Here is a 27110-nt window from a genome sequence, read left to right as displayed (position 1 = left end):
GAAACTAATATAAGAAAAAAAGTAGTTATGCTTAGTATTTCCCTGATAGATATCAAATAGTATACCATGTAAAGATGAAAGTGGTCCATAGCATACATATTTTGTTACCGGGAATCAGTTTGGTCTAGTGGTTAAGGCACCACCAGGCTAGAATGTGGGAGACCGTGAGTTCAAGCCTTTCCTTAGGCATGAAAGCCAGTTAGGTGATTTTGGGCCCGTCCACCTCACAGGCTTGTTATTGTGTGGAAAATTGGAGGAGGAAGGCATCTTGGATGATAACAAAAATAAAGAAACATATGCCTACACATATACCTCTCATAGGCAGTTATGTCTATTTTTTTCAAAGATATTGAGAACATGCTGCAAATGCTATTTGTTGGCAACACTGAATGTTCATTTGTGGAGAAAATAAATATGCTCTGATTACTGTAACTATTTGGCTTCTAACCTGTTCTATGAATGACTCTTGATATACATTTACAATATATGTGTTTCCAAAGAAATAAAGCTGAAATGAAATAGAGTGGAGAAAACAGATTTTAACAATTCATTTGCAAGATACTATGATGTGTCACTTGGGAAATCATCGGAATAGAGTAATCAATATCATTTGAGAAGGAATTCTGCTGTTGAAAAAAGTAGTAATTATTCTGAAGACTAGAAACTGCCATTTATTTACTGAGATTAAATGTTTTTCATAGGGCTGATAGATGGAACCTAAGAGATCTGCTTTTGTTTGACATCTTAATTCACGCTAATTCATGCTAATTCACAAATACAGAGCATACCATCACTTTCTCTTTTCCTTTCTCCTTCAAGATCTGGTTTGGATGCCTTTTATATTAATTTGAGCTGCCTATGTAAAGAATAGACTCCGGGAGACATGCTGAAAATCACTTGGCTTCCTCTTTCCATGGAAAACTGAATGGAATGTGGTGTTAGAACTGTGAAAAGAGGCCCGTAGAATTTAGCTGCAGTGATGAGTTCTGAAGAGAAAGGTATTTCTCCTGCTCACAGAACCTCCACACCATCACATAAAGCTGACTCCTCTTCATCATATTCCCAATGGGACACTAGGCAGGTAAGTGAAAGAGTGTTCTGTTAATTATGAATGTAAAAATCCTGCAAGTTAGTTGGGGCGTTCTTTATTTACTTCACCTTTTAAAGAAAAAAGTGACTCAGTGGATAAAATTATGTTTCAGTAAAGATAGCTGTAATTAATAATGGCAAAATCCTTCGTGAGTTCTCTAGTTCTTTGTTTTCTAGTACCATTTTATCTTATATTATTCTAGTGTATCCACTCGTATTGGATTATTATACAGTCTGCCTAATCCCTTCTACTGCTCTCTTGAGACCTTATCCCCGAAGCTTCAGTCTCTCTGATTCTTCCACCTACCCTGTTGAAACATTTTCAGTTCTATTGTTAGTTTATTTTTTTTATTCCACCTCTGACAATATTTTCAACCCTCCTTCAGATGCTCTGCTGCCATTCCTTGATTCCTTATGATCAAACAGTACTGGTAGCGTGAATCCTTTTCTTTTTCTTTTTTGCAATACTGGTGGTAATGGCTAGCAGTGTATCAAAGTGAAATATTCGTCCTGTAATGCCTGACATTTTACTTCCCAAGAATGCCTCTCCCAAGACTTCCCACAAGGGACCCATTGTTATTCTGAGGAAATGTTCCTGTCAGAGCTGCCTTGAGAGCTGTTAGCTTATCTATAAGGAAGAGATCATAAATAGTTATATCATTCTTTGCAGAATATATCTTTGTGACTTGAGCCAGAATTTACAGAGATAATTTGGAATTGGGCATTAATTGTTAATTCCAAATCAAAACATATGTTTTAGATGAAAGATAAATATATTCTATATGCAATATTAATGTTTAAAATAATTATAAACATGTGATCTAAGGCATAACTAATTATTCTTTTGCCCAGTCTTGAAATAATGTCATTACTCACACACACAAAAACCAGTTTCTGTTTTTACGGAAGAACAGTGGCAATTCCAAATGATTCACAAACAAGCAATTACAAATTGTTTTATTATCCCCAGGTTATGTTAAAATTAGTCCCTGTTAATTACCTCCAATTTAAGAAAGGAATGCATTAGAAAGATGCAGAATTGATAGTATTGTATTCCAGTAATCATTCATCATGTGTTAATTAGTCTTTTATTTCTTGAACTTAATTTGGTCATTTTAAATTCTGTCATTAGATAATTTCTGTCTCCCACAAAACATTAGTCACATTTGCTATTCAGTTGTTTTCATGATGCATCTATTTTGCTCTTGATGTTGTCTCTCTATTATTCTTACTAAATGGCTGAGGTAGTTGGAATAAAATGTAAATCACTTAGCTACATTAAAATAATATATAATATAATATAAAAGCATTATTAAAACCCAATAAGAAAAGATGGATCTTTAAGGCTGGGCCTAAGTGATTAAAGCTTTAAAGTACTGATAACCAGTGCTTATTTCTCTCCAAAAATACGAGTAAAAAGTTCAACTGCTTAGGAAAAGGTATTTAAATTTTCTTTTATTAGCCCTAGACTCCATTCTGGTTGCTGCATTTTGACTCTGTAATTCCTAAACTATGTATAAAGTAGAGCAGAACATTTCATGACCATATAGGCCTTACCAGCCACCTGCGGACACATTGTGGACAGCCCACAACCTGTTAGATGTTAAGGGCCTCTTCGAACATGATGGACGAACATCATAAAGTAGAGCACATTACTGTAATCTGATTTGAAAGTTATGAACCGGTAGAATGTTTTGATGTCATTTGCTCTCATTGTACTATACAGCTAGTGAAAGTGTTCTTGGCCATAGTTTCATTTTATACTATCCAGATGAGACAAGCAAACCCAAGATTAGGGAGAAGGAGAGGGAGAGCACTATTGTCTTAAAGCAAAAGTCCAAAGAATAGATTTATATATCGTAGCATATTGTCAAATATCCTTGGATCAAGAATAAGCCAGTTGGACTGTGCTCAATGCTGCAATTCAATAGGCAGAAGCTGATTAACCAGTGTAATTCTAGAGTTGTACAGGTGGAAGAGATCAAATAATCAATTGAGCCCAATTTATTCTCAGTACAAAAATCCAAATTAAACTGCCCCCAATAGACTGCTGCCAATCTTCCCCTAGATAACCACCAACTTTCTGTAAATTTCTTTTGACAAATTGTGTATTTGTGTAATTGTTTCCTCAAGAGGTTTTAACTGAGCATGATTTCCTTATGCAAATATCAAGCACCCAATGAATATTCTTTCAATATTCTGCTTATATAAATTATGTTTTGATAAGGAACAAGTGAGTCACCTTAAAAGAGCACACTTTCAAAAGAACATTGCAAGACAGATATTCAAGTCTTTGTACTTTCAAATAGATATATCAAGAATAAATTTATTCTGCTTTATAGTACTGTGCTTAACAGATTTAATTCGACTCAACTCAAGGCAGGATCAAACTCGTATTTATCTTCCAAGCATAGAGAGAGACAGAGTTTAACATACTTTTATCTAATTAATTTTCACATTGTTATAGTGTATACAGTGAATGGACTCAGAATTTCATCACGTTTTTTCCAAAATTATCCATCTGTGAAGTTTAATGGATCTGCTCTGCTATGGGTGGCATATGCCGTCATAATTAGGGTTATCCCTAATCCCACATCTGGGAGAAAAAAATCCAGATAACTACTAGATGTGGGAAAGAATCAGATTTTTCTGTACATCTTGGCTGCCCTGTTTGTGCTGGTCTGAATTTCTGCAGCCCAATTATAATATTCCTGCACATGAATCCATTCTTGTCTCACACATGTTCACTTTATAGCAGAAGAGTATGTACATAATCTCCTGTTGTACTTTAGGCAAGACAGCTGTGGACATAAGACATTTTATATTAACTCAATATAATTTTGGAAATTTTAGGGAAAAAACCTAATTATACTATCTTAAGTTGGCAGGAAAAGATTGTTGAATGTTAAGATGCTGACTGAAATAACATTCAGTACTAAAATTTGAAAATACTTTGTATATTTTGTTTATTAGAATAAATGTTCATTAGAATAGAATGTTTTTGTTTCCATTCCCTCAAAGCTTCTTACTTATATATGACAACTAAATATTTTCAATGACAAAAATTTACTCCAGTCTTTTCCTTGTGTTTTAGAGTGGCCATGTGTTAGAGCGAAATGCTTCTGTTGGAAGCGCAGACTTGATTATTGGGAAACAGTTGGTAGAGAATGAGCCAATCGCTATATCTAAAGTAAGTAAAGTCTTGGTTCCTGCATAAGTAGATGGTTGCAGAACACCCCCAATTTAATAATTGGGGGGGGGGTGTTCAATAAGGCTATGCAAATCATTTGATTGCAGCAATGCTATAAGCCAAGTGCCATTCCTCAAAGTACTGAAGCACTGAAGTGCTTGCATTAAAGTCTGCTTTGAGGGCTTTTCTAGGTAATCTTCATTTCTACAAAAATAGTGATCCTAGGATTAATGATAAACGAGAAGGATTCAGATTATGCTTGAAGAATACAGGTATTTTTAAACAAATATTAAAAGAACTTGAAAGTGTATTTTCTGGATTGCATTTCATGCATATAAACAGTTTATATTTATAAACTATATTTTGGAGGAAAATTCAATTAAAGGACTTTTATTTGAAGTGGATCTTGCATGTTCCTTCTGTGGCCAGTTTTAATTATACCAATTCACTCTAAGGAACCTAATACAGTTTAATACAATAGCAGAGTTGGAAGGGACCTTGGAGGTCTTCTAGTCCAACCCCCTGCCTAGGCAGGAAACCCTATACCGTTTCAGACAAATGGCTAACCAACATCTTCTTAAAGACTTTCAGTGTTGGGGCATTCACAATTTCTGGAGGCAAGCTGTTCCACTGATTAATTGTTCTAACTGTCAGGAAATTTTAACTTTGACTGTTCAAAGTTACAATGGCTTTGAAAAAAATGATTATGTAATCAAAATTTGGACTCTTGGGCAACTGGGACATATTTATGATGGTTGTAGTGTCCTGTGATCATGTCATCACCTTTTGTAACCTTCTGACAAGCAAAGTCAATAGAAAAGGCAGATTCACTTAACTCTGTTATTAACGTAACAATTGTAGCATTTTCTTCCTGGCAAAAGAACAAAGGCAAATTATATGAAACTAAGCAAACTACAAGAAACATACAGGTCGCTCTTGAATTACAGTGGTAATTGGTGCCTGATTGTTAAAAAGGTCATTAAGCATGGTGTCATGTGACCATATTCCTTAGTGACGACAATCATGACAGTCCCTGTTGCTATCATTAACATAATTCAATCATTAAGTGAGAACCCTGATTGGAACCATTTCTAGCTTCATCCTTTCCAGCTCAAATCTTTGGTGAGTTAATTGCTTCAGTTGTTTGGAAGTTACAGTGGCACTGAAAAAAGTGACTTATGACTGTTTTTCACACTTACGACCTTGCAGCATCCCCATGGTCATGTGATCAAAATTCCGACATGGGGTAACTGACTCATATTTATGACAATTGCAGTGCCCTGAGTTCCAGGGACATACAGTCAGGGGAGGCAGAGCCTCACCACTGTTGTCATGAAAAGAAAAAATGTAAAAGGAAAAAGGCTGAGCTAGTTGCTGCCAGAGTCACAGTGGCTGACTCTGCTTAGTGCTTAACTGTTTAAAAAAGCCTCTTAAAAACGCCCTCTACAGGAGGAGGGAGGAGAACCCCATGCCTCATCTAGTCTGACTTTATGATCATGTGAGCAGAGTTAAGCAAGGGTTAAAAGCCGAAAAATTCCTGATGTAGATGAGGCACGTCGTTCTCTTGCCTCCTCCTGTAGAGGACATTTTTTAAGAGGCTTTTTTAAACAGTTAAGCACTAAGCAGAGTCATCCATGGCGACTGGCAGCAACTAGCACAGCCTGACCTCAGCAGCTCTTGCCTTTTTCCTTTTACATTTTTACATTTTCATGATGGCTGGCAAGAGCAGAGTTGAAATCCTCTGTGAAACAGTTGGAAAAGAAAAGGTAAGTGTATGTGTGGGTCGGAGGGAGGGGGAGAAATTCAAACTTAATCCTCCTGGTGCAACTTTGTGTGTGTGTGTGTGTCTGTGTGTGTGTGTTAGAGATGAGTGAAGAGAGGGCAGGGGGTGGAGATGCAGGGAGGGCAGCCCGCCAGCTCAGGCAGGTGAAAGAGACTTTCTTTTGTCCCCCTCTGTGTCTGCAGCAGCCCGCCAGCAGAGGTGGGTCTTTCACCTGCCTCTGCTGGCGGGCTGCCGCAGACACAGAGGCGGACAAAAGAAAGCAGCAGCCCGCCAGCACAGGCCGGAGAAAGTCACTTTCTTTTGCCCGCCTCTGTGTCCACGGCATCCTACTGTCTAAAGCGCTTTCTTTCGCCCGCCTGTCAGAGCTAAGGCAGGCGAAAGAAAGAAAGCGCTTTGGACAGTGGGGTGTTGAGGGAGAGGACTGCCTCACCAGCCATAAACCTCACCGCACGTCACTGCTGAGTTCACAAGATCAAAGTCAATGGGAAAGCAGATTCACTTAACAATTGTGTTACTAATTTAACAACTGCAGTGATTCACTTAACAAATGTGGCAAGAAAGGTTGTAAAATGGGGCAAAACGCACTTAACAAAGATCTCACTTAACAACAAACATTTTGGGCTCAATTGTGGTTGTGAGTTGACGACTACCTGCATGAGATTTTGAGAATACTTTTGTACATAAATACTGCAAGGTATATAATGAAAAACCTTTTACGGAAGACTGAATTCAGCATAACACGATCCTTTAATGTATCCCTGTACTATATAAGTAATTCATAGAAGTGTTGTTTACAAGTCTCCGTTCTATTATAAAAATTTAAAGGATTGAACACGATGAGTAGCATGATTTTTATAGTTATTGCTAGGCAGAATGCTACAAAACAGCCCTTGTCATTTGTTTCTAATCAAAGAATATGGTTATAATTTAAAATATTGTTCCTAGAATTATTATGCCTTGATATACCCAGTAGTTATGCTAGGTACATCATTTGCAAATGGATAACATCTTTGCTTGCTACAACTTTACATAAGTACATACAAACCAGATTTCTTCCAAACATTTTTTGGGAAAAGAACTAAGCCCAAATTAAGGTTAATTAAGGCCCAAATTAAATAGCCTTAGAATTAAGGCTATTTTAGCCACGATTAATTATGAATGGAATGAGATGCTGCCAAAACTGGTACCTCCTAGGGATATATAGTTTAACCTTAGAATTCCCTCAGTAATTTCCTTAGCATATACTTCTGGAACGTTCTTGTTCTCAGTGTGGTTTATGTAATATCCAGTTTCTTATTTATTTGCTAACTAAAGGCAGTCTTCTTGAATTCAGTGGGACAGAATTTATGTAAATGTACACTGGGTTGCCAAAACAGCTTGAATAATAGGCACCACAATACTGAAATTTTGATCAGTTTGGTTCTGTTCCATCCTCTTCTTCCCACTTTCCTCAGGAGCCAGACAGCTGGGAAATTATAGAAGGCTTGAAAATTGGCCAGACTAATGTCCAGAAACCAGACAAACATGAAGGATTCATGCTGAAGAAAAGGAAATGGCCTTTAAAAGGATGGCACAAGGTAAAATATGGATAAAACATGCTAAGTGCTGTTATTTTCAATTATTACACAAAATTCATCATGAACTGTAGCAAATTGAACTCTTGTCAGAAACTAACTAGCAACCATTGAATCATGCCTACATGACCTTGAATTTGATGGCAGAATCTAAAGGAGGCTTTCACTGACTTCTTTCTTTGTTTTGCACTCATGTAATATGTTGAATTCTATCAGCATTCAAGGGAACATGATTAAACCTTCCTCAGTTCCTCGTAGGTCTAGAAACAATCAGTTATCATGTGATTATATGCCCTTTGCAGAAATTTAACTGCGTCAGCATATATACGTACTACTCAATTATAGACATACACACAGACAGAGGAAAAGCGAGAGATAAAATGAACTGAAATATAAATTGTACTCATTATGAAGATCTATGTGATTCAGAGGGAAATATATTTCTGGTATGGAATAGAAAATGCCAAATTGAGTGGTTAAATTGACAAATTTGATTGGAGAAAAAAACCAGTATCTACATTTAGTGTAGACTTGCAGAGTTATGATTTATGGCTTCCATGATTAGAAAGGATAGATAGACTATAGAAAGAAGAGAGTAATGGTTTAATCTTAGAGAGAGAGGTTAAAATATAATTGTGAGAAAACAATTGGAGGTCACTTCTTTATATCTTAATGTTTTGATTTTCTACTTTCCTTTTTTTCCTTTACCTTCTTACTTTTTTTTTGTATTTTTAGTGTTTTCTTTTATCTCTTTTTTTCTTTATTTGTTGTTCTCTTTGTATTAGTTTTTAAGTATTCTTAAAACTCAATAATATCTGTCTGCCTCATTGAATGTTGGTTTGATTATTGTAAAAAGGAATTGTTCAGACTCTTATCACAATCAGTTATTGAATGAAGTGATAATACAGAAATCCTTGAGTATGATGTATGAAAATGGGTAAACTGTAGGTGTTTAAGAAAGTAAGAGTTTCTCTGAGATTGGAGAAGCATTTGACAGGAATGGTTCTTATAAAAAGTGTATCATTTTGACTTATGAGGCCTTTGTGTCTTTTAATTCTGATCCTGATGCAAAGACTTGCAGGAAAACATTTAAAGGGTTCTGCCAAGTAAAGTTGCTTAAGATTCTAGCCTTCAGAAACCCAATTCTAGTCAAACTTTCAGATGCAGTAATTCAGTAGGGTTATTGAAATTGCCCCATGCATGCCTTGATTCAATTCTGTCAAATAAAACAGAAACACTTTCAGAAATTCAGACAGGCCCCTTATTGGTACAAGCTGCAGAATCTTGCTGCTTCTGTCAGAACGATGAAAGCAGAAGCAGTATTGCATCTGAAGCACTGCTCTTTTTTTTTTTTTTGAGATACCCTTGTTACATCACATTGCACATAGGCAGAGGCAGGGTTTGCATCAAATGCTGCAGTGCTGCTTGTGTCAGTCTGATTCTGTCATGGTCTATTGGAATGACCTTGGGAAGCAAGAGAAAGAGCCGCAGACTGGATAACTATCACGCCAAAGTATCTCAGTCCAGAGAAGGAAAAAGAGTGTAGGAAGCATCTCAGAAGGCACCCTCCCTAGTTTTCTAGAAGGAAAACGATGTGGGAAGTGCTTTCAGGCTTGCAAGATTTGATTTCTATAACCTTACAGTAAAGGTAGCGTTAGCATTGTTTTGTGCTTCTTGTCTAGACTAGTTTGAAGGGCGATAGATCCTTCCTTTCTCTGCTCTGGGGACATCAGGGCTCCTTATTCAAGAGGAGTACATACAGTAGGTCCTGTTCTTACCCATACTGAAACTACTTTGTTTCTGTATGAACCTCTGAGATATTTATAAAAAAAAGTGATGGATTGTATTGCCATATACCATAGCTTAATTCACGAATCAACTTTAATGATTTATCTTTAGGATTGATTGATTGACCATGTTCTATCAAGCTGATGTAGACCAATCAGATAACTAGGAAAATCTGTCCCTGTCTTGGCCCTTCATTTCTTGTAATGATGTTTATTGCTGCATGCAGTGTGCTTATGTCTTTATATAGTCTCCATTGCATTGTGATCTCCTACATATTTTTTTTCTGCAGCGCTTTTTTGTTCTGGACAATGGAATGTTGAAATATTCAAAGTCACCAATTGATGTAAGTAACCCTGGGGCCTTTAAAAAAATGAGTGTTACATATTATTTGGATGCTTAGTTCCAGTAGTGATGCAGATATTCCTATACTGCAGAGAAAAGGTATAGTCCTGCCATTCAGTTCCGCTTTCCACCCCCCATCCTCCTCCTTTTATCTCAAACCTTCTGGATTTTTCAGTTTTATAATTTGCCAGATTTTATTTGTGGCAATTAGATAATTTTTAACCTCCTGGGTTTTTAGTGTTTTTGAGCTTGATTGTTTTCCAGCAGTTATTTCATCACCTAGAGGTGAAATCTCTTTCCTGTGGTTTCTCCCTACATCAAGGAAGAAAGCACACCCCAAGTAAGATTGACAGGGCAAACTCCTGTTTATAATGAGCCAGCAAATTCCACCCTCTGGCTCTTAAAGTATTAAGATTTAAAACTGAAAGCATACCAACTTCGTGCCTTAATACTACGTGTTCTGCTTTTTGCAATATTATTTGATTGATATTATTAGTGTACCTATTATGCAGCACCTGTGTCTTTGTAGGTCAAATGCCTTGGAAACTCTCTATGTGCCATTTGCTGCTCAATGGACTACAAAATACATCAAAACCTCAATTTCACAGAACAATAGAGGGGAAGGGATAATTGTTAGATCTGAGTGTCCATTAAATGGCAAAGGGGATACATAAAACTGTAAATGAATTTTCTCCATTGCTTTCATGAACCAATTTTTAATGAATATTGGTAAATCAAGTGTTTACCATACTAATAAGTAGTGGTTAGAGATTTTAAATTGTAACTTTGTTTTATTTTAATGATAAGGTAATTGTAGGCCATAATAAAGCAATTATTTTTGCCATAATAATACAAGCCAGTAATTATATAAACATTGAAAAAATTCTAGCCCATAAAAATATTAAAATAATAAATAATTATTGCTGAAACTTCATAATCTAGCAATTTAAATAAACAGCAATATAAAACAAGGCCTACAATATTGTAGATGAATTTAGTTTTTGTTGCATTTTTAGAACTTCATAGATTATATGCAATATATATATACAGTAACATACTATATATAGTATGTTAGAATTAAGTACATTTTGTTACTTATTTTATAAAACAAGAGTTTCAGCACAAAATGCTCATAAAACACATGTGATCTTAGTTATAATTAATTTTCCTTTTGTATATAATCATGGGAAGGGAAAATTGGTTCAGAACATGTTGATATTTTGTTCAGAGGAAGAGTTAACTATTTAGATAACATTATTTTCAGTTATTTCTGAAATAAGTGTATAATAAATGATAAATAGAAGTTTATTTATGTAGCTTGTGCCTTCGGGCCTATTTTGGAATTTATACAGGTACAAATTTTCATGACAGAAACTCTCTATTGTTATTTATTAGTATAAATTGATCTTTACAGATATAGTATTTGTATAGAGCCGAGGTGGCGCAGTGGTTAGGGTGCAGGCCACTTCAGCTGACTGTTATCTGTAGTTCAGCGGTTCTAATCTCACCGGCTCAAGGTTGACTCAGCCTTCCATCCTTCCAAGGTGGATGAAATGAGGACCCAGACTGTGGAGGCGATATGCTGACTCTGTAAACTGCTTAGAGAGGGCTGAAAGCCCTATGAAGCGGTATATAAGTCTAACTGCTATTGCTATTGCTATTGCTATAGTATTTACATATGAATGATGTATCTTGCCAGAGTTATATTAGCCATTTTTATCATCATAGCTTTTACTATTACATAGGTGAGCCAGTGTTAATCTGTATTTATTTATTTAGCAATGAAAGTAGCTGTCGTAGAAATGTCACTTAAATTAGATGTGTAATTTTTGCCTGTACACAAATGTAGATTATCTCAATTGTAATTGCAGGTTTGTTTTTCATTCTCATATTTAAACATCTGTCATTTGGTTGGTTTTGTTCTTAAAATAGTTTTATACATAATTATTCCACATCTTTTATTTACTCGGCCTGTGAAATGTTGATATGTAATTGTGGAAAAAAAAGCAGTGTGGTTCTTACATAATTATCCTGTCCTGATAAGCAGCGTGTGATAATGTCTTCCCAACATTTTCCAATTTTTTGCTATTTTATGTACCCTTGCATTACATTCCAGAAAGCTATTCATCTGTCTGTCCATTCTAAAGAGTAATAACTTACAAATTTTGCCTTTTATTTCTTAATGTGCATATGTTTACTTTTCTTTATTTTTTTTCAGACTCAGAAAGGGAAGGTTCATGGCAGCATAGATGTGGGATTATCAGTTATGTCAATTAAAAAGAAAGCACGTAGGATAGATCTTGATACCGAGGAGCATATCTATCATTTAAAAGTAAGGAGTATTTCTACTATTTTGTATTTTCAAGTTTTGCTGTAAAAGGAAGATCAAATACTATTATTGGATTCCTCACTCACACTGATCTTTTAATTAGGTAAAATCCCAGGATTCATTTGATGCTTGGGTGTCCAAGTTGCGCCATCATAGATTATATCGTCAGAATGAGATTGTGCGATCACCACGGGATGCCAGTTTCCATATATTCCCTTCAACTTCCACCACTGAATCTTCACCAGCTACTAATGCCACAGTCCTGGAAACTAAGGTATAATCTTTTTTGGTCAGGAAGAATACCTTCCTTCAGTTCATACATAGTTGTTTTGTAATATACAGCATTACTATTCACTCATTTTTCTCCATTGTGGATGCAAATGAAAATGGATGCCATTATATATGAGTAACACTAACATCAAAAAGAACAAACTCAACAAAGAAATCTACTCTGTACAGGTAGTCCTCGACTTACAACAGTTCACTTAGTGATCATTTCCCATGGTCATGAGATTTACATTCCGATGCTTGACAACTGACTCACATTTTTGACGGTTGCAGTGTCCCGGGTTCATGTGATCACCTTTTGCAAGCTTCTGACAAAGTCAATGGGAAAACCAGATTCACTTAACAACAGCATTACTAATTTGACAACTGTAGTGACTCACTTAACAAAAGGTGTAAAGTGGGGCAAAACAAACATACGCATACATGCTTTAAGTTTCAAAGAAGAGAATAACAATCATCACTATATTTTTATCACAGGCAGTTTTTCTCCCAGAATTCTCACAGGTATATGCGTATATGTGGCTATATCTTTCTTTAGGTTTCACAGAATAATTTCCCCTGGCAACCGACTATCCCTTGCAGTAGCAGTCTACCTGAAACATGTACTACTGGCCAAAGTAAAGTAGTCGCTTGGTTGCAAGAATCGGAGGAGATGGACAAGTGTGCAGAAGGTCAGCACCTCCTTCCTTTAATCTTCACTACTATTGATAGAGCTACATGCAGAACATAGCTTGAAGCTATGGAAATGTACTTATTGTATGTTATTTCTTGTGTGTCCAATGATACTTGGCCGATAAAGAATTCTATTCTACTCTACTCTTATGTAGCAAAAAATATAGGAAATCTCCCTCAGCTGTATTTAAAATGAAGCCCCCTCTTTTTAATTATATGCCATTTTCCCAAGAACCATCAACATTCAGATTTTCAGGACTAATCAAAAGTCTTTTCTAATGTTTGTATATTTTATAGTTAAAAGTTCTCAACTTCAACTTAACAAGTATTTCCTTTGTAATATATATCTCTGTAATACAGAGCTGAAAATTCTGTCATTTCTATTATAGATAATAATAACGTATTGTATACTTTCTACTTCAATGTATCCTTTAAAAGTTTTTAAATAGTTCTCATTTAACTCAGAAATAATAATTGTAGGGATTAAAGATAACCTAAAATGAATTTTAGAATGTTCCTATTATTTGCCTTGAAATACAGTTTAAGAAGATAGAAGAATCAAAGAATAAAAACCTTCCCAAAACTCTTTGAGTGTTTCCAGGGAGTTTTTTTTTTCAATGGGTCTTCCCACTAGCACATAAATTGTTCTGTTCTGCATATGGAATAATTTGCCATCATGATATCCACCAATCTGTGAAGTTAATTCTGAGAAGGTTTGGGGATATGCAGGAAGAAATTTTAACAGCTGTGTGGAATAGAGAAGGGAGCCCAAAATATATTAGCATAATACGAACTTTATGGATTTTTACTGTGTGATTATCTTGTTTCCTTTATGGAATGTTAATGGAGAATGGGGCTTTCAGATGTCATCATTTCAGTAAGTTTCTTGTGTTCCTCTAGCAAATAAAATCTTAATCAAAGTAAGTTTTTGTTGTCCTGAATCTGTTTGTTTTTTTTTGTCAGATCTTGCACATTGTCAATCAAATCTTGTAAAACTCAGTAAAATTCTTCAGAACTTAGAAATACTTCAGAGAACTCAGTCAGCACCTAGTTTCACAGATATGCAGGTAAATAAAATTGTTTTAAAAATTATTAAAATAATGATCGCTTATACTATCTATTTTGCATTTGAAATATTCTCTATGAACATTCGCTGCTAACAGCCATATCATTGTCAGTATATGAACTTCTAGGGTGACACAAGGTGATGCAGAATTATTCATTATTACAGTCAGGTTCTTTAATGAGCATTAACTGAAATAATTTTTAAGCCTAAATTTGTTCTAAATTTAATGTTCAGTTGCCCTTTTGTTCTTTGTTATTCGTGTACTGTTCTGAGAAATGGAATGATCCTAGTTAGCAAATTTTGGAAAGAATAGTTTATCGTAAATGGTTGAAGAATTGTCCTGCAATTTTTATTTTTGGAACTGTCTTTAATGACATGTTGCTTTATCTGTACCATAATGTATAGATTAGCACTTTGCTTATGTTTGGCAGTCAACTGATGCTCAGTGTTTGTTACTAACTTTTGCAGTATTGTCCATGTCAGCTTTGTCAGCTTTAACCCAACGCTTTACTACTTTAATTATTTTATAACATAGGCTAACAGTGTAGATAAGAAAGACAAGCGTGTCACCAGAAGATGGAGAACAAAAAGTGTGAGCAAAGATGCTAAAATACAGCTTCAGGTACTGAGTTCACTGTTTTAACTATGGTTTGGTTAAGTATTTGTTAAAAATGCTAAAACATAAAACTTAACTTGAATTTGAATTACTGGATATTTAATTGTTGATAGCTTTTTAAAAATTGAAAATTAACTTCTCCTGTTCAAATTATTTTTGGAATTATTTGTCCTTTCTTAGAACTGCCAGACCACATTGCAGAAATCCAGAGGACCACTGGAAAGTAGCAGATAACTATAAAAATTTATCTAGTGCAGGGATGTCAAACTTGTGTCGTCGTCACATGACGTATCGTGACTTTTTCCCCTTCGCTAAACTGGGAGTGGATGTGACCAGCACGTGACGAATCCGGGCCACAGGCCATAACTTTGGCACCCCTGATCTAGTGGTTCTTTGGATTTTACAGCCTTGATCTGGTAGCTGTATCATTTCTCCTCTAAGCATAAAGTCTTATTAAATGAAAAGGAAGGAAGGAAGGAAGGAAGGAAGGAAGGAAGGAAGGAAAGACCTAAATAGATTGTGCAGAAGCTATATGATTCCTTGTTATCAAGACACTATAAGTTACATGTTGAATATGTGTCTATTTTGTGTGTGAACATATTTTGGGAAATCACATTTACTCGCCATACTTACGGAGCAGTTACACACAGCAGCAGTGTGCAAGGTTTATGTACTCAAAAGAGATATTGTATCAGAAAACATGCTTGTATAGATGCCCAAAGTTTTGTTTTCCTAGATGCCTTAATATAGGGGGAGGGAAATCAACAAGTAGTGAAAAGACCATTATGTGTATGTGTTTGTGTGTGTGTGGTGGGATATGTGTAGAGTCTTCAAATGAACAATTTCAAAGGTAATTGTTCAGCAACTATATGAACATGAGGTTTTTGAGGATATCAGTAGGTCCACTGCTCATCGAAGCACCACAAAATCATGTCTTGGATGCTGGATTTAATGAAATGAAAACAGCATTACATCTATTGAAAAATGTTAAAATGGCTGGAATGAATGGAATTAGAGCCAAGATATCCAAAGTTAGAGATAATGTAATTCAATGACTACATTCACTATTTCCCATTATTTGGCAGTCAGAGGAAGTTTCTATTGCATGGAAATGAACGATTAAAATCGCTATTTTGGAAAATGGCAATAGTTGCAAATGCAAAAGCCACTGAGACTTAGGACTTTTACAAGACCTTGGGAAGATCTTCATGAGAATCATTGACTGACTTTCCAGAAACAGTGGGAATAGACAACTGGAGATCAAACCAAAGATTATTACTTTATGAGTTTATGAAAATATAAACCATAATTTATATTTCATAAATGCATAAGCCATAGTGCAGAAAGAACATGGTGAAACAGACTGTCTCAAGATTGGCAAAGGAATAAGTCAAGTCTATGCACTTTCCCCTTATTTATTCAATCTGTATTCTGACTATATAGTAAGGATGACTGAATTGAAGTATGTCATGATTTTAAAATTGGAGGAAAAACATCAATAACATGTTGTTCATACTACCCTGATAGCAAAAAATGGAATCTATTATTTATGGAAGAATTTACTCTAACAACTTTATAAACCTTTCTTTTATGAGTGAAGTGGGATATCTTCACCTTTTAAAAAAATGACATTATTTTCATGAAAAGACTATTGCAAGCTTGAAAATAAGTGGTTTCTGCTTAGAGAAATAATATAGGTATAATGACAATTGTGTCAGGCATGCCTCCTTCAATATCCAAGAAAGAAAAACCTCAACTCCATTTGAATAGAGATAAGGTACTATTACTAGATATTAATTGAAAGTAGCGAAAAGGAAAGCAAGATCTGAGTCAAAAAAGCGCGAACATGTACATATCAAACGTTTACCCAACACCCTCCCCCCCCCCAATTCCCCAACCCAATGTCCAGTCGGCAACTTCCTAAGGTGTCATGTGGGGTGCATCTTCAAAAAACCTCATCAAGTTGGTATGCGAGACGGTTGGCCTTGACCAAGTCCAAACACAGGCCACCAGCATGCGCAGAAGATGGTGAGAACAAAACACCCTTCTTTATAACTCCTCCAGCACCAGTAATTCCCCCTCCCAAATATATCAAGCCCCCCCCTCCCTCCCCATTTCTATGGCAGCCGGTGGCAAGCAAGGAAAGTAGAGGCTGACAAATTGCTTGCTTATAAGTGTACAGGACAAATTGATTTTTTTTCTTCCTGGAAAAAAAAGGAATCATGACTTCCACTGTATTCTTTCTGAAGTTAGAAGTAGGAGAGAACATGTTGTTAACTGAGCCATACCATTGGAGCGTTGCAATGAAAGATTCTGTTCAAAATATGTGCCTTCAAGCTGGAATTAGTTTTGGCCTCTAGCTTGGAGACAACCTACTATGTCTTTCCCCAAAATCAATTGGAAAAAGCTACCTTCTAACATCTGACTATTTGCAAGGCAGTGTTAATTGCTGTACAGTTAATCAGATAAGAAGGGAAACTAAGACTGCATATAAAATATTTCATTTTCTACTTGAATTATGTTTTGGTAATAAGTAAAATGCATTGAACAAGAGGGTTTTTAAAAAACATATGGAGGATGTAACACTTTCGTCAAACAATCTTTGTGTTTGTGGTATGCTTTCCATGAAGTGTTTATATAGCAGTGGCTTTGTTATACAGTATATCTCAGTTAATGTCTTGTGTAAGGAATACTAAATTTAGATTGTTTTACTTCTCATGATTTTGATGTTGTTCCTCTCTTGATGCAGTCTAGGACTGCATTGGCTTTTTTGACAGCTGTAGCACACTGCTGGAACATACTTGCATAATGGTCTGCTAGGACACCAGTCCCAGATCCTTCTCAACAGTTACTACTATTGGGCCAGATACTGGTGGTGATGTCGTGGTTAGAATGCAGTATTGCAGGCTGACTGCCAGCTGCCAGCAGTTTGGCAGTTCAATTCTCACCAAGTCATCCTTCTGAGGTCGGTAAAATGAGGACCCAGATTGTTAGGGGCAATATGCTAATTCTGTAGACTCCTTAGAGAGGGCTGTAAATTCTAAGTGCTATTGCTGTTGCTATTGCCTATTCTGTAGCTGTGTATTTGGTTTTTCTTGCCTGAGTGCAGGACCTCAGTGATGGAGCTGTTTTTTTCATACCAGAAATTTCAAAGGGATTTTTCTAAAATTATTCCATGCTTTCAAAAATTCTGTTTAGATTGATTTGTGACCTCTTTATCTTAATTTTCCCACACAGAAGGTATAATTCAGAGGCCTATAGGATTTGCACATTTCGAAATTAATGTAATGTTTTTGAAATTACGTGGAAAGATTTTAGAATAACAGTCAACAGTCTGAAGGATTGTTTTTCTATCAAGTCATCAACAAACAAAGAAATTAATATTAATATTGCAGCATTCTAAAACATAGCTTTATATTTTTATGTACATTGATATTTTAGTGATATATATGGGATTAATGAGGATTGGTCTGAAAGCCTGGATCCAAATTTTAATTTCACTGTTTCTATTTCTAATGTAGAGGGATGCTCTGTATAAATAGGGCAGAGTATCCTCCCCTTAGTGTGACTAAGGGATCCCATGTCAAACTATAGATCACATCGTGACTGCCTGTAAGATAAGGACATAAGCCAGCCCAGTATCTGGTTTTTTAAAATATAAACGATGTTGCACTTCAATGGTTACATTACCCAGACATTGGTTTTTGAACATAGATCTTTTTAACATTTATATTTTATTGAGTTGTGCTAATCTAGATGAAATGTTGATATATATTGGTAGCCTGTGTATGATAAGCCATGTGCTAAAAAATAAATACATTTGTAATATATTAATTTTGCAAGACTGTTCTGATTTAATAATAATTTATTGACAGGGTGCGTTTGCTTAGTGGTTAAAGACTCTGAACTGGTCAGTTAGAAAAGCTTACGGCCAAGGCTTAAGACGAAGCGCGTGCTCAGTGAACCGGTTGCCAAACCGGTGGAATCGTAGCACTGAATTTTACAATGAATCTTAGATGGAATATTGAAAGATGGTCATCACTCCTTTGGTAGATGAAACATAGAGATAGTTATTTAATGTTTGGGGTTATTTGGGGATGGGGGATGCAGAATAGTTTTGAAAGGAAATGAACAGACAGATTAATAATGCAAAAATCTACAGGAGGTTGATTGTAGAAAATAGCCAGTTTAGAAAAAGCTTACTTTGTCTAGCTAACTTGCAGGAAGTCTGCAGAGAGGTCAAAAAGTCTTGATGGCTGCCACAATCATACACTCAAAAGTCCTTACAATACAATTCAGTGTCTGAATTGCATGGTACTGGCTGCTATCTTAGCTTTTTTGACTCCTTTCTTGTAGCCATCCTGCTAACCTGTAAAGCATAAAGCAACATTCCAGGTGATTGTATTAGAAATACAAAGTAAATCATCTGAATGTCACATTCTTACGTTTTTGTTGTCTTTCCATCCCATACCTGTTTTTTAAATTATTTTCATGATAAATGGTTAGACATACAACAAATCATGGTTGACCACAATCAGATGGTACTGAGAAAGCTGCATAACAAATATTTTGAATTTATATTGCATATGACAAAACAAAGCATGCTCTTCTCTACCAAAATATTCTTTACTACTATGACCTATGATAAACTCTGATGATTCCTCATAGAGTGGCAATATTGAATTATAGCTAGATTTGATTATTTGTTTACCTACTTCCTTAATTGGCCAGACAACAAGCAAGGCAATTTCATTTAGTTTAATTATCTTACTTGAAGAAGAATATAATTTTCCGTTCTTCAAACATACAGTAGATGTAGGAGTTATGGAATTTGGCATTTTTAGGAAGAAAATTCCATTAAAAATCAACCTTTCCTTTGATCATCTGTCTCCTTCTTGCCTTCCATCATTCTTCTTCCTTCTTTTTGCTTCCCTGTTCTTTTCATGTTACCTGTCAGGAAGGGACTGCTCTGAAGGGCCAGTTCGGTACTGCACGGCGCCGGCAGAGACTAGCAGCAGCAGTGGCTACAACAGTGAGTGGACGCCTCAGTCACGGCACCTCCAGTTTTAAAGATGAGAAACTGTATACCTGGAACATGCACTTATCATATGGAGAGCTTGGAGCCCTTCAGAGGCTGGTCCCCTTGGGGAAGTTTAGAGGGCAAGGTTGGAAAACTAGAGCTGTCACATAAGGGGGGGATGGTGGCGGAATGCAAACATTTATATTTATATACAACTACAAATGGGTTCATAAAGCTCTGATTTATAAGAATTTACAGAAGTGTTTTTAAGCACCCTACTAGCCAAACTTCATGGAGTTTAGATCCAGTTGACTTTGGAGAGAGAAAGTGCGGTTCTAGCAAAAAGCCTTCAGTTTGACTGGACCGTAAATTGTATCGTTTATATAGCCATTTCTCACATAAGTGGTTGTATTTCTCTGTTCTGAGCTTAATTCTTTTTATGTTTTATAGCCATGGTGTTGCTCATTATGAGCAGTATGTAAAGCATTACATACATTACATTGTCAGGAATTGTTGCTATTACCGTGGCTATTATATTGGTGAAAAGGAGTCTGGCTCCTTCCCTCTCATTCACTTCTCCCATGACAGAAATTAAGTCTTTTTATGAATGGCCACCTATGTGAGGGATGTGTCCTGATTTTTTTAGTTGGGGACCCACCTAAAATGCCTTTGAATGGCATTTTAGGAAGCACTCTCCAACACAGGGGCCAAACTGACCAATGTCTGGAGTGAAGGAAAAATGTTGGTTTAAATTAAATGTAGGCTAAATTAAGTATAATGAATATGCTCCATCCTCATGCATTTAGTATTTTTCTGTGACATCTGCAAAAGTTGTAATTAGGGGCAACAAGTGCAGGGACTGTTCCCCAGATTTTGGAGCCCCCCCCCCTAGGTTTTGTGGCCACAGACTATGTGTTCCTTTTCTGTTAGTAAATTCTGTGAGCTAAACAGAAAGAAAAGCTTAAAACATACCAAATCACCACATGTGTTTCCCTCTCCAGAAGAGTGGCAAAGTTAAGTTGTGGGAAAATATAGAGGTTTCATACCTGAAAAGCGAGTCAAACATAGAATTTAATTCAATTTGGAAACACTTATAAATAATGATTTTATATATAGACTGGTAACACATTCAGAATTTGGGTTTCTCTTAACTTGAAGCTTTAATACATTTGTTTCTGATTGAATTGTTCAGTGATGATAGAAGTGTAAGACTTGATGGAAATGTTCATTCTAAGATGACATGTTGGCCATTTCAATTAATTATTGATTTGATCCTTGTAATGGTGTGAAAATTATACTTGACATTTGATATGAAGCATTCATTTACCCTGAGATTTTAATTTAATTTTATGTAGCTTGTAATTTTTTTTCCTTTTAAAAATTATTCTGCTTCCTCTTGGATAGTGATTTTAAATACCACCAAAACAACAATCAAAAGAGAAATACATAGCCAGGCAATTGAGTTTCATAAACATTAATTAAATTTATATAGTAAGTAAAACTAGAAAACTACACACAAACAAACATACACACAAATATATATTTAAAATGTGGATGCTTACTGAGAAAGGGTTTTAGTTATGATCTTGCTCAATCCACTTTCCCCCTGAAGAGATAAAGTATGTTTGTGTGTGTATGTGTATCCAAAATGTATTTGTTTGTTTGTTTTCTCTTTTTTATATATAAATAATGCCCCCTCCCAAAAAATCTGAATGACCTAAAAGTGGAGTGATAATAAATCTATCAAATGCCTATATGTTGTATTTACACACACACACACACACACACACACACACACACACACACACACACCAGTCTCATTGTCAAGTGAATTCAGTGAAATCCGAGTAGCATTAGTTCTCAGTTCAGAATCTCATACTGATTCTTTTAATAGAAAAAAAATATTTATGTACTAGCCCCATTAATGATTTCCTTCATGTTATGTTCTACTACATTACATTATTAGATAAGTTTCATATCTGCTCCATTATCAAAAAAATCATATTACTACCTACTGTTAATATTTTATTATTTTTCTTTTTAAAGAACTAAAACATCTAATCGAAGGCAAAACAATCAATTAATCAATGAAATAAAGTTGGGTTAACATGAATAAGGGAAGTAAAAGAGTGCACACATAATTCAATAATTTAAAGTGAAGATATTTAATTGTTTACATTTGACTCCCAAAAAAATGAGAATGCCTGAGACTTCTATAATGAGAGTTTTTGATATTTAAAATAACAAGTGACTGTGTCCTAATGCTAATTAGCATATTAATATATGAAATACATTTATTTCATTATGAGCACTGTAATACAGAATATTAGATAATTGAAACAATTCAGTAGAATATTACAAATGACAAAAGCAATGTATGTTTACCAAAAGACATAGTGATTCAAAATAACAATCAATATTAATAAAATTAAAAATCAGATAATGAAGTAAGTTACTGCAGTGATTAGATTTGATGCCAAGAAAAATTTAAAAGTGTTCCTCCCTGCTTAACTTTTCATATGTAGGACATTTTTAATTTAACACATTTAAGAAAGTCATTATTGAGGAACTATCTGTTGATTGTATATGTCACTAGACTTCTTGTTCAGGCAGGCTTATTTGGTAGGAAATTAGCTTTGATACAACCAAATCCTTCTCAACATAAAAAATAAGAATTGGAATTGTGCTTACAGCTGGACCAACTAAATATATCAGAAATTGTAGGTAATCCTAGACTTACAACTATTTGTTTAGTGACTGTTAACAGTGGCACTGAGAAAAGTGACATAACTATTTTTCACACTTATGACTGCTGCACATCCTCATTGTCATTTGATCAAAATTTGGACCTTTGGCAACTGGCATGTATTTATGACAGTTGCAGAGTCCTGGGATCATGTTATCACCATTTGCAATCTTCCGACGAGCAAAACCAATGAGGAAGCCAGATTTGCTTAACATCCATGTTATTAACTTAAGGTCATAAAATGCGGCACAGTTCACTTAAAAGCAGTCTTGCTTAGCAACAGAAATTTTGGGCTAATTGTGGAGGGAGTAAGTTGAGGAACATCTACCGTGTTTCTCAGGAAATAAAACCGAGTCTTCTTTTCTTTTCTTTTTTCTTGTTCTCTGATCCTTGGGTAATATATGGTAGTTATTTTCTTGATTTCAAATTTCCAAGATTAAGAAAATATTAAATATTAAAAATGATAGCAGTTGTTTCTTTGATGGGGGAAGTGCTGCAGCTCTTTAGATCCTAGCTTTTCGAAAGAGCATACACAAAATAAATATTTGGTCTATGGAGTATAAATAAATCTCCCCAGAAGTTTCCAGAGAATGAGTTAACCTCATGTGAACTTCTTCTGTCCTTGTCTCCTATCCTCGTCAAAGGAAGCCATTATTGCAAGAGATGATTTCCCCATGTTGGAGAAGTGTTTTCAAAGCCTCTTGAAGGCAAGGTGTGATGCTCTAGCCCTCAGTCTTATAAGGTTTTTTTCTGCTCCCCATAGTTTAGTCAAACTATGATTCATATTTATACAAGTGAATTTTCAACACTTTCCTGCTTCCATTTTGAAGAGAAGATCCTAGTTCTGTGATGGCAAACATATGGCTCACATGCCAGAGGGGGCACGCCAGAGCCCTCTCTGTGGGCACGTGTGCCATTGCCAATTGCTCTTCTGGTTTCCAGCACGCATGCTAATCTTTGCATGTTCCTGGTGGCCGTGTACGCATGCGCACTGGCCAGCTGGTCTTTGGTGGTCCGGGGTTCTGGCACACAGATCAGCTGGCTGGTGCACGCGCCGAAAAACAAGACCTGGTGGCCAGTGTGGACATGCACACCTGCCAGCTGGTCTCCAGTGCTCACGCGCATACATGCCCGCGCGCACACGTTCCAGTTTGGGTGCTTGGTGCCATCACTGTCCTAGTTTATTTCTCCCCTGGAAAGATTTACAGTTCAGTGCTAATACCTCAGGACGGTATCTAGATTTCTTTGTCAGTGTAATCATATATTCCTCTTCTATATTCTCTCCAAGGGAAAAGATTGGGAAAGTGTTGTTGCAGTAGTATATGTTTAGTTGAATATAATCCATTATGTCCATGTGACAATAACATTGCAAATTCCTCTTCTTTTTTCAGTTTCAGCTGGACTGGGGCTTAAATATTGGAACTTAGTTGATTTAAATGGGATTCCAGATGATAGCTTAAATGGAACTTAACCTTTCAGTTAGAATAACTAGAGGAAAGAAATGCAACAGAATTATAGTTCAGTTAAATAAGAATTTCAGTCCAGGTTTGAAAACTTGGTAACAATTTTATTTTAGGCCAGTTTCAAATAGTATGGAAAATGAAATAATCTTATTGAAGTATGGAGTGATGTGACTTTTTATGTTGCTGTTGTTCAGATTATTTCAAAAGACTGCAATTTATTTATTTATTTATTTATTTGGTGATTGGCAGGGCAAGCTTTGAAAGCTCTTAGGAAGGAGCAGTTAGGGTGTCTTGTGAAGGAATGAAGGCATCCACACATTAAAGTTTTTGCAGTTCTTAAAACAGCTGCACCCTTTTTCAAGCTTATAGAAAAAAAATACTTAAATGGGGTACCTTAAATGATCAGCAGAGAGACGCTGCACTTGTGTGAGATCAAAACCCCATTGGTATCATGTTCGAAGTGTGCACAGCTGTATTCCATAATATTTTTCCTAGTATTGGTCCTTAAATTACATGAGCAATTTGAATTGGAGTAAATTTTAAAATAAAATTAATTACATATCTAACTTTACTTACGTTGTGCATGTCGATACCATGGAATAGCTTTTATATTATTGTAGTGTGTTTGTTTTTATGAGCATGTCAGACTGCCTACATATTTAGGATAGGTTTTATAGATATATCTCAAAATTGAACATATGTGTTGTATTAAAATTATATACATTCAATGTACATTTAATATATGTACAGCAAACATATTTTAGAAAATAATAAAAAGTGAGATGGCATACGACACTGGGCCTTTTGAGATGTTCAATGAATCTTAATTCTAAGCATTATGTGGGATAGTTTGAGGTCATGCCCTCCAGATAATTGTTGAAAATCATCATGCATAAAGTTGTGGAGGATTGAATTCAAGAACATTTTATTAGCATGAATTTGGGGGAAAGCTAGTATAAATAAAAATACTACATTTTCAAATTATACTGATTTAGACACCAAAACAGTGTAGCTAAATAGTATGAGATTTGGAGATATATTCCTTCAATATTAATCTTAACTCTTCTTTGGGAAAATTTATTTTTTTAATTTACTGAGCTGTTTAAATATGTACTGAAAGCATTAACTGAATTATAATCTACATCTAAAATGCCACCATTCAGTTATCTGCTTTTTCAGAATAATTCCGGCAGGTATTGATTAAAATCCATTATTTTATTCCTTCCCCTCCAATATATGATTTGTTGCACTTTGCTGTCTTTAGCAGACTCTTGCATTTGTACATTATAAGTGTTAGCTCTGTGTGTGTATTGAAAACTGTATCTATTTCTTGCGTAGCATAAGTATTTTTCAATTAATGTTCAAAAAGCATCAGCATTGATTTGAAAGAAAGGAGTCTAACTTTGGCACTTGCTGCAAAATAAACAAAAGTGTGGACCGCTTCCAGGTGAGGATTTTTGATGGAATTCCATGAATTGCTTACTCACATTTTGTAGGAAGTTCGCACACTATAACCACTTGTGGTTCTGAAACGTGGAGCACTCTTATTATGTGAATCTCACAATCTAGTACATGTTCAGTGTGATGTTTGTAAAAGGGTGCTGTTTTTATCACGTCTTTGTTTTTTAAACATTAAGTAATCTAAAAGCATGTTTTATGTTTTAAGATAATGCTATTACTGTTAATACTATTGTAATATTAATACTATTAAGATAATAGAAAAATACTGCTTAAATACAGTCCATATACAGTCCTACAATATGTCCAAAACTAAAAAATGAATTTCCAAACAGGACTAGCACCATAATGCTATTTTTTTAAAAATAACTTGATATAGTTTTCAATCACTTGCTAAAATGGTAGGAATTGTTAAAGGAACATTTTCATGGTAATAGTGCATGTGTATGGAGATAAAAAGAACATTATTTCAGTTAATGAAGAACGAAAATGAGTGATAAAAATAGCAACCACTAAGATAGGCTAATTCGCCCAATACATTACCGTGTTTTCTGGCGTATAATGCGATTGGGTGTATAAGATGACTCCCTACTTTCAGGCGCCCGTGAGCTGGCCGAAGCCCTCTGCGCTGCCGGGCTTCCATAGTTTGAGCTCAGCACCTTCCTCCTCCAGACTGCCAGTCAGACCTTACTAAGCCATCCCAGCGCTCATCCATCCACGTGCTCAGGCGAGGAGTGCTGAGGTTATCGATTGAAAGGCCGGCGTCTGTGCTGGTGGTGGCGCGGCTTTTTGCTCAGCAGCATTGCTTTTTCTTTTGTTTTGGTTTTTTGGTATGGCCTTTCTTATACCCGTCATATAAGACAATTTCCGATGTTTGAAATATTTTTTTGGGTTAAAAAGTCATCTTATACGCTGGAAAATACGGTAATACTCCAGCCCAAAACTGTGCATCTTTTAGAGATGGAGGGATACTACTACTGGTAATTGTGTTTATATGGTTTGAACTTCATAAGTTATACAAAAAGAAAATCATTCTAACCTGATACTTTGCAAAGTAAATTCCAGTTCAGTTAATAGATGAGCAGAGTTCTGTTAGAAACCAGAAAGGACCCTCTAATGCAGTGGTTCTCAACCTTCCCATTGCCACGACAGTTCCCCATGTTGTGGTGATCCCCAACCATAAAATTGGTGTCTTGGTTCCTAAGACCATCGAAAATATGTGTTTTCTGATGGTCTTAGCCGACCCCTGTGAAAGGGTCATTCGACCCCCCCAAAGGGGTCCCGACCCACAGGTTGAGAATCACTGCTCTAACAGGAAGGCAATTAAAATAAACTTTCTAAATATTTATAATAATAAAGCCTAAAATAATGTAAGATGTAGGTGTTATAAGGTTTTTCTGGTGTTTCATGGAGTCAGTGTGGTGTATCTTTTGATTTTCAATTCAGGTTCCTTTTAGTACTACAATGTCTCCTGTTCGACTGCATTCATCTAATCCTAACCTTTGTGCAGACATCGAATTTCAGACCCCACCCACTCATGTATCGGATCCTTTGGAAAGCTCCACAGACTACATAAAACTCCAGGAAGAGTTTTGCCTCATGGCTCAGAAAGGTGAGTACACCCGTATCCCACATGGCGCTGCTGCTGGTTTGGCCATTTCATCTGTGAAGATGTAAACAGGTGGA

At 35.8% G+C, this 27110-nt stretch overlaps 1 protein-coding gene across 5 annotated transcripts in view; it reads left to right on the top strand.

Moving 5' to 3' along the window:
• The window catches only part of OSBPL6 (oxysterol binding protein like 6), an 87911-nt gene that overhangs the window by 25643 nt on the left and 35158 nt on the right, over positions 1-27110 (top strand). For 3 of the 5 annotated variants that reach the window (XM_032224584.1, XM_032224601.1, XM_032224578.1), the window contains exons 2-11: positions 820-1081; positions 4184-4279; positions 7517-7639; positions 9714-9767; positions 11985-12098; positions 12199-12369; positions 12922-13054; positions 14019-14122; positions 14657-14743; positions 26871-27036. In XM_032224584.1, the coding sequence (XP_032080475.1) occupies positions 980-1081; positions 4184-4279; positions 7517-7639; positions 9714-9767; positions 11985-12098; positions 12199-12369; positions 12922-13054; positions 14019-14122; positions 14657-14743; positions 26871-27036 (1150 nt within the window). In that variant the 5' untranslated portion in view covers positions 820-979. The remainder of the gene's footprint in view (positions 1-819; positions 1082-4183; positions 4280-7516; positions 7640-9713; positions 9768-11984; positions 12099-12198; positions 12370-12921; positions 13055-14018; positions 14123-14656; positions 14744-26870; positions 27037-27110) is intronic. The other 2 variants (XM_032224610.1, XM_032224592.1) reach the window with 1 other exon arrangement.

This window comes from Thamnophis elegans, chromosome 1 (assembly GCF_009769535.1).
Source record: "Thamnophis elegans isolate rThaEle1 chromosome 1, rThaEle1.pri, whole genome shotgun sequence".
Lineage (NCBI taxonomy): Eukaryota > Metazoa > Chordata > Lepidosauria > Squamata > Colubridae > Thamnophis > Thamnophis elegans.
Note: the sequence above shows the minus strand (reverse complement) of the source record. Positions and strands in the feature narration are given on the sequence as shown.